The sequence below is a fragment of the Gossypium hirsutum genome, chromosome D03, assembly GCF_007990345.1.
Source record: "Gossypium hirsutum isolate 1008001.06 chromosome D03, Gossypium_hirsutum_v2.1, whole genome shotgun sequence".
NCBI classification, from domain to species: domain Eukaryota; kingdom Viridiplantae; phylum Streptophyta; class Magnoliopsida; order Malvales; family Malvaceae; genus Gossypium; species Gossypium hirsutum.
The window spans coordinates 520,600-529,959 of NC_053439.1; the positions used below are offsets into that span (position 1 = coordinate 520,600).

At 29.4% G+C, this 9,360-nt stretch overlaps 1 protein-coding gene across 2 annotated transcripts; it reads right to left on the bottom strand.

Annotated features, from left to right (window-relative positions):
- Positions 1–482: 482 nt before the first annotated feature.
- LOC107909470 (GDSL esterase/lipase EXL3) lies at positions 483–3,880 on the bottom strand. 2 transcript variants are annotated; one of them, XM_016836991.2, is made up of 5 exons: positions 3,568–3,880; positions 2,769–2,899; positions 2,447–2,680; positions 2,065–2,326; positions 483–755 (listed from the first exon to the last, which is right to left on the bottom strand). In XM_016836991.2, exons 1-5 carry the CDS (start codon positions 3,839–3,841, stop codon positions 559–561), a joined length of 1,098 nt encoding a protein of 365 aa, XP_016692480.1. In that variant the 5' UTR covers positions 3,842–3,880; the 3' UTR covers positions 483–558. The 2 variants fall into 2 exon arrangements, with proteins under 2 accessions (XP_016692480.1, XP_040945456.1); XM_041089522.1 differs by having other exon boundaries at positions 3,592–3,869.
- Between the last annotated feature and the right edge of the window lie 5,480 nt (positions 3,881–9,360).

Here is a 9,360-nt window from a genome sequence, read left to right on the forward strand (position 1 = left end):
GAATTTAATGAAATAATAAATACACAATCAAAATAGGATAATGTTGTTTACACTTTTTTTCTTTTTATGAAAATATCTTATACCATCATTGTCCCATTTGGTCCTCAAACTTATCGGTCAATTTCGTATTAGTATCGATTGTATCAATCAATACTTCTCGTTTCGATAATAAATTAAAATCTTAATTTATATTTTTCATTTCGGTTTGCACCAATTATATCAGTATGTTTCATATACATATATTAAATTTTTTTAGAAGTCAATAAATTTGACGCGATACATTTAAAATATATCGATACCGAAACGCATCAATACTGGTGGAAAAATGATATGTTCATCGGAATTCATCGGAATTAAACTCTAAACTTAACGCCAATTAACTTGAACTTACTAGCAATATCATTGACTCGATTAAACTTTGAATTTAACGCCAATCAACTTGAATTTACCATCAATATGATTGACTCGATTAAACTCTGAACTTAATGCCAATCAACTTGAATTTTCCAATATCTTGTAAATTACATTTCGATTTGTTTTATTTTTTAAATGGTAAAATCAAAAAAATTCATTGATATGCGTATTGATTATGATTGGTACAAGTATCTTGTAAGCCTTCTCAGATGGATGGTAACCATCCCAAAATACATATTTTGAGGCATCTGGGCATGAAAGAGGGATGCTTGTAGGGTTGCAAAATACACTAGCTTCTATTAGTCCAGTGCCACAGCATCCTTTTGTTGCTACTTCAAAACCTGAATTCAATGGACAACATATTACTATATATCAAGCAAAAAAAAAAAAAACTCGGGTTATTTTTATCGTTCGGATTATCATTTGGATTTTATATTTTAAAATATTTTTATTTCACTTTTAAAGTATTGATATTTTATCAATTAGGTGTTTCTGTTAGGCTATTGATCCAGATAGGTGTTAAATGCTAGTTTGGATATGTGTGATGGGTATTTAAAACATGTGGATCAAATTGTAAATCCGTGTACTTACCACAGAGGCAACTTGAGTTTGGTGTGTTAAAAAAGATTAATGATATTTAGAAGGGGCTTTTTTAGGATAAAACAACATTTAGTCCATAAATTTAGATTCTGTTAAAGTGTGATGATGTGACACTATAAGATTGTACCACGTCATCACTTAAAATTTTTAAAAAAATATGAAATCTAAAAAGTAAAAAAAATATAAACAAATTAATTTTTTTTTAAAAAAATAATTGTATCATATCATCATACGAATCCAAGTTTAGGGATCAAATTATAAATAATTATCAAACTGATCAACGACTAAATGCTACTTTATCCCTTTTTTTTAATAAGTTAGATCCAAGTTACTGATCTACGTGCTTTAAATATGTTATACCTAGGGATGGCAATGAAGCAGGGCGGGGTGGATAATACTAAACCCACCACCGCTTCACAATTAGCACGCTCTACTCTATCACCTAGTACACTCCTCTATAGATGTATAATCTTGAAAACTACTATTTACTCCTTTGATGTTGAATAGATCCATCCCCACCTTGTTCACCCCATCCCACTCCACTTTAATTTAATTTTTTGCAACTTATTTTTAATATTTTTAATTTTTTTAAAGACAAGTAAATATCTGAACATAAATTATATGAATTTTTTCCTATATTAAGTTATTATGATTGTACCCTTTTAATAGCTTATGTATACAATGATAATTTCATATAATGGAGTGGGTCGGCTCGGAGCAAACAATTATCATTACCGCTCCATACCCACTATCTAAAAAAAATCCACCCGCCTCGCCATGCATCCAATTTAAAAATAAAAAAGATCCTCTCCATTTGAAGCAGATCAGTTCAGAATTCATTAAGCAGTTCGAGTTTTGCATTCCCTAGTTTTATCTAATAATTGAGATAATATTCAACACTAAAACTAACAATTAGGACACAACACCATTAACATACTTTGAGGATTAAATTAGAATATTTTAAGGTTTGGAAACTAATTTAAAACTCAAGCCAAGACCTAAAGTGAAAAAACCTTTTATTAAATGATAGGAATGAGAGAGAAATTTTACCATATTTTGCAGGGTTTTGGATGAGGGAAAGAAGAGGATAGTAAATGTCAAGAAAGATGAATTTTGTGTCAGGCAAAGTGTCAACAGCTTTAAGAGAATCTATCACACCAGAGAGCTTGGCATTGTAGGCAATTGCCAATTGGTTCTCAGCCTCGTAACAATCCCTGTTTTTGCCTCCACCTATGGTTCTTTGAGATGGCACACACCCTATTGGTGGCAACCCCAACAACCCTATTCTTCTTGCTCCTAATCCATATAAGTCCTGCAACATAAACCCCCCATGGTTTTAGCTTCAAAATTTTGGCCCCTAGCTCATACAATAATGCCTCTGGCTCATACAATCAAAGGTTAAAACTTCATATGTATGTATGTATGTATGTACCTGCAAGAACTGATTAGCATAGCGGGCGTTGAACTCTGCATAACCATTGATATCATAATGAGGTCTCCTAAAGGGAGTAGAAAAATAAGTATTTGAAATATCATTACTGCCAGTACACACTATATATATAGCTTTTGAAATTATAGTTGCAGCTCTCTCTTCACCCACTGCTCCTTTTATCTTCTTTATACATTCCTTGAACAGCTCTAACTGACCCGACATCGCTATTACATTCTGCAAACATCAAATAACAATGAGATCCATACGTATACGTATATGCATACATCTACGAACATGCACATGTACGTGTGTATGTATATACCGCGGTTTTTGCAGTGAGAGGATCATATCCTGCAGCACCAGAGGCAAAACTAACACCAGTAAGGAGATCTTGTAGCTGTGTTTTTGGATCAAGATAAGCAGGTACCAATCCCTTAACACCAAATTCTTCAGCTGCAAATAGAAATATTTATTTTTTAGTCCCTGACAATTGTAAACACTAAGCTGTTAAAGTACCATGGAGGCAGGGGTTTGATTGAATTTTGCCTCGTCTACTCAAAAGATAGGTAAATTAGTTCTTATACGATAGATCAAAGAATAAATTGGTTATTTTGTTAAAAATTCCATCTATTTTTACTGCTATAAACTGGTCCATGTATGTAAGCACCTGTAACAATTTAGTTATTCTGTCAGTCATGCCAGTTTTAAACAATAGAAATGGATGCAATTTTTAACAGAAATGATCAATTTGCTCTTTAATCTAATATACAGAGACTACTTTGTCCTTTTTTTTAAATAAAGGGGCAAAATGTGAATTGACTCCTAGTACAAGGGCCTCTATGATACTTTTACCAACACTAAACACATACATATGCAAATCAGGATATTATTTGGATACTGTCGAGGGTTGGTCGGTGTTTTCGAAGTGTCGTTCGTTAGACTACCCAATCGGACTCCTCAACAATAGAAGGTATTGTCCCCTGGAGAGGGTTTTGTCAAAACCCTCCCTTGGGAACAATAACTTCGGTCGTTGGAGGTCAAGTCAGCCGCCCAACCGACGACATTTCAAAGACTTCTCTCAAAGAAACTGATCAACCCTCAACAAATATACTTGTTTTTACCTATAAGATCAGAAGGAACCTTGCCATTTGAGAACCGTCCAGTCGGTCCGTCCTTAAAATCTCGACCGTAAGGTAAGAAATTGCCTTTAGCTATAGTTGGGAGATTGTTGTTGTTGCCTGGATCAACAATTGAATCACCAAACACAAAAACTGCAGTTACAGTTACATTCTTAGGCAATACCAAAGCTGCTTCATTTACATGACAATTTAGAACCATAAAAAGGAACAAGATGATGGTCCAAAAACATGTTTCAAATTGAGATAAAAAACCCATTTGTTTTTTCTATTTTGTGGTTCCATATTCTCACTTCTGAATTTATAGAGGCAATTTCTTAGCTTGCTTATATGCTGTCATGGTAGTTGTACATAATAATGTGGTATCATTTATTACAAAATACCATCTGCAAAATTATGGAAGATATTTTTTTTAATATCCTTCCATAATTATGGAAAATGTAATTATAATTAGACTTCATCATTATCCGGTCGGGCCTCAATAAAATTTTAGGTTCGTTTTTTCAATATTGGTCTGACTCGATCTAAAAAATAGTCTTGAAATTTTATAAAAATATATATTAGTATATGATAAAATTACACTTTGGTCTCAAAAATGATAAATTTTTAATTTAATCATTTAAAAATCATAAAGCTATAAACTAATAAAATAGTAAAATTATATTTTAACTCTCATAAAAACAACTCAATTTTTTTTTCTCTAATTTCACCTTCGGTATAGAAAATTTCTGAAAATTATATCTCTATATCTACGTTTCGGACATGAATATTTCAAGAAAAATAAAAGAAGAATTATGGTGAAGTAGGGGACAGGGTGTTATTGGTCAATTTCTAATTTAGAAACATCAACCAATAATAATAGCATTAAACTCAACCCCCAACCAATCTCAAAGTAGTGTATGTTTAGGTTTAACATTTGACTTGTTGGCTGCTGGATTGTCTGGTTTATTATTATTATTATTATTATAAATCTATATACTTAGGTTGAGTTGATGTTATCAACTAGTTAGACATAAATTTAGTTAGAAAAAATTTAAAATTTTAATTTTTTAAGTCGATTGAGTTTTAACTCGATTGGTATGGGTATTGTTGTCAGTACAAGAGGACATGGGTTCGAGTGTGTTGAAGCGTATTATCTTTCTATACAAGGGTTGGGGAGGGGTTATGGGTAATTAAACACATTGTGTTATCTTCAAAAGAGCAGATATGATCAAACCTATATTGAGATTGTTAAAAATAAATAAATATTACTATCAAGAGTTTCTTTCTTTTTTATACTTTCATATAAAATCTAGAAAAAATAAGCAATTTGTTTAATTGTTTTTTTTACATAATTTATTTTATAAATATAATTAATGCGAATTATATTGTCCAAGTGTAACTTGTTATATTTGATTGACATATTTTAATCGAAGTCCAAAAGAAAATTTTTGAGAATTTTTAATGACAGTTTATTAAAATTAAACCAGAGATGAATCTAGAGGGAACAAGCAAGCAGGGCTTCGCCCTTAGAATAAAAGTTAGTATATAATAAAAGTTATTATGATTTTAAATGTCAATAAATATCCATAAACGTAAAAAGTGAATTCTAGCTTCTTCTTCTTATCGAACTAATGTTCGATGGTATCGGTATTATTGTCAGTATAGAAAGACATGGGTTTGAGTGCGTTGAAGCGCATTATCCTCCTATTTAAAAGTTGAGGAGAGATTATGAATAATTCTAGATATTGTATCACAAAAAGCAGATATAATAAAAAATTAATGTAAAAAAAAGTATATGGACAAAATTAAAATTAAAACATAACTCATTGAAAACTATCTAACCAGAACTTTGGTAAAAAGTGATGATATTAAATTCAAACAACTTTATTGATTATTACATCATAATTAGTATTTAATGAAATCATAAATATAAAATTAGACACCTCAACTAACTTGATTGGACTAAATTGTAAAAAAACCAACATTGATATTTTTACATTTTCAACTCACATAGGCGAAATCGAAAAATTCTTTTAAGTGGTCGAAATTAAAATGTAATTTTGACGACAGTAAAAACACAATTGTATCATTTTAATAGCCTCTATCTTTATAATTTTTAAAGGATTAAATCAAATTTTTATTATTTTTAGGGATAAAATACAATTTTACTAATTTAAAATTTTAAAAATTTTAGAAGGTCTAAATGAAAAATTTACCATTTTATGATACCCTGGTTTCACCTTGCCAATGCATAAAAGAAAAGTTTTCTAAGATTCTATTTGTGAGATAGTAATCTCAAACTTGTTAATTTTATCATAACATTTAGTAATTTTATTAAAACTATAATACATTGATTTTGAACAAATTTATGGTCATTAAATACAAAGTCCCCCCAACTTTTGAGTATATTTACTGTAGTTAGTGAGTTTATTATAGGTGAAAGTATTTGGGAGGTCCCTGTATTATAGAGACGGATTAATTTAGTCTTTTTATTATTAAATAGATTAATTTAGTCACTGTAATATTAAAAAGAATCAAATAAGCTTAAATTGTAATACAGTTAACATTTATTGTATAAAAATGCCTTGAACTTTTTTTTCAATTATGGTTCAATCTAAAATAGAAAATTTCACCTTTAGTCCTTTTATAATTTTTAAAATTTTAAATTAGTATATGGTAAAATTATACTTTGGCCCCCAAGAATGAGAAAAATTGATTTAATCCTTTAACAATTATAAAGATATAGGTTATTAAAACAGTGAAATTTCACTTTTGCTATCATAAAAATATACAACTTTATTCTGGCCACCCTCGAAAAATTTTCTGGCTCTGCCCCCGTATAGAACCATGAAAAGTTTTAAAAAAATATTAACTCTGTTAAACAATAAATGATATTTTTTAAACAATAAATATTAATTCTATTTCAACTCGATCTTATTTAATTCTTTTTAATAGTATAAGGACTAAATTGATCTATTTAATAACGGAGAGAATAATTTGATTAAATCCCTATAAAAGAGAGACCTCTCATGTACATTTACCTTTTGTTATATCTTACTAATGGACGTCGAGTCGAATAGTAAGAAGCTTGACACCATTAAGCAAAATCTCAAGTTCGAGCCATATAGATAGAAAAACCAATACTAAGAGAATTTATCCTATTTAAAATTTGACTTAACTCGATTTTAAATTTAATCGAAATTAATATAAAATTACTAAATATATATCCTAATTGATTGGACCTTGAATCCATTAACTTTTTTACTTCTCATTATTACTCAAACCCAGCCATTTATAGAAGTTGGACTATACTAAGCAAGAGTGAATCCATTCATAATTTAAGTTTTTCGATTTTTTATCAAAATAATAATAAATAATTAAATAATTATAAAAATGTACAAGACTTAAATTATTTACGAAAACGGGATTTTTTTACAGTAATATTGGGTGCCGCCAACTTGTCAGGCGGCACCATCCTAAATTCAACCCAATCATATGCTAATCATTCTCGGGGAAGGAAAAAATAAATTTTTAGTAGTGCCGCTTGACACATTGGCGACACCAATATAATTTTTTTAAATACATGTATTTTTTATTTATACATGATAGAAAAATACACGAAAAATAAATTGTGGTGTTGTCTAACACATTGATGGCACCATTTGATTTTTATAAAAATAATGAAAGTCTACTAAGAAAAAAAAGTTGAAAAAGAAAAACAAAGGTCCAACACTTTTTTTTTCTCTTGGACTTGGTGTTACAACGCATGTTATGTTTTAAAAAAATCAAATTGGTACTGCCAACATGTCAGATGACATTACAATTTTTTTTGCACCATGTATTTTTTGTTGTGTATAAAATCGAAAATACATGTATTTTAAAAAAAATTATATTATGCCGCCAATGTGTCATGCGGTATCACTTCAAAAATTATTTTTTTCTCTCCCGAGAATGACCAGCATATGGTTGGGTTGAATTTAGAATGGTGCTACTTGATAGGTTGACGACACTTGATGTTACTGTAGAAAACTCTTTATTTTCATAAATAATTTAGATCGTATACCATTTTCGTAATTAATTAAAAATTTTATATTATTTCAGAAAAAAAAACCAAGTTCTTCTTATATAATAAAGGTTAAACATGTAATTCAAAATACAAAAATATATTAAAGTGAAAACTCGATTATTGCAACAAAATATTAATATTATGATATTGAAATTTTATTGGAAGTTCTAAATTTTTTTATATTTTATAAAATCTAAAAAAATAATTAAATATGAATAAATTTTAAAAATAACTTGCAAACTCAATTTGTCATTCAACTAAAGTTTAATTATTTTTTTACATAATTATTTATAAATATAGTAGTGCGAATATATGTCCAATGTAGCTTCAGTTGCAACTCAACTTGCATCTGTTGTAATATAACTTGTTATATTGGTTGACATCTTTAATCGAACTCCAAAAAAATTTTTGAGAATTTTAACAGCAATTATTAAAATCCAACCAGAGATGAATCTAGAGGGAACAAGCAGGACTTGACCCCTACAATAGAAATTAATATATGAAAATATATACGACTCTTCAAAAATGAAAAGATTTTAGTTAGTACTTATAATCTTGAAGAAAATATGAAGATTCAAGTATAGAACAAGTCAATCGAACTAATGTTAATGGCATCAGTATTGTTATCAGTATAGGAAGACGGAGTTGAGTGCATGAAATGCATTATCCTCCTATTTAAGAGTTGGGGAGGAAATATGGATAATCTAGCATCACATAAAAAAAGATATGATAAGAACCTATAAAAATTAATGTTAACTCTGAACTTAACGCCATCAACTGAATTGCCAATATCTCGTAAATTACATTTCAATTTGTTTTTTAATGATAAATTCAAGAAAAATCTTGATATGCATATTGGTTGTGATTGATACAAGTATCTGTAAGCCTTCTTATTGGATGGTAACCATCCCAAAAAACATATTTTGAGGCATCGGGCATAAAAGAGGGATGCTTGTAGGTTGCAAAAAATACCAACTTCTAATAGTCCAGTGGCACAACATCCTTTTTTTGCTACTTCAAAACTTGAATTCAATGGACAACATCCTACTATATATCAAGCACAAAAAACTTCAAAAAACTCGGATTAATTTTATCGTTCAGATTATCATTTGGATTTTAAATTTAAAATATTTTGGTTCAGCTTTAAAGTATCGATATTTTATCAATTAGGTGTTTCGTTAGGCTATTAACCCAAGTAGGTGTTAAATGCTAGTTTAGGTATGTGTGGTGGGTATTTAAAACATTTGGATCAAATTGTAAACCCGTGTACTTACTACACAGACAATTTGAATTTACTGTGTTAAAAAGATTAATGAAATTTAGAATGGTCATTTTTTTTAGGATAAAACAACATTTAGTCCTTAAACTTGGCTTATGTTAAAGTGTGATGATGTGACTGTTGTTCCAATAGGGTCGGAAGCGTGTAAATTATTGTACTAAAAATCACACAAAGTTCAATTCCCAGGAAGAGAGGTGGATCACATGGATCTCTTAAATACCAAGTCTTCTTAGTCAGAATATCCATTCATAGTAATAATAGCACAATAAATACTACTATTAACCCTCAAATATGAAAGAAAATAGACAAGAAAGAACACAAGATTTAACGAGGTCAGTAATATACCTAGTCCTCGGGCACTAACACAGATGAAACTTACTATCTTCAAATATACAACAAATAGAATTCCTGAAATTCAAATGGAGAAGAGAGAAATAGAGAGAGATTGGTT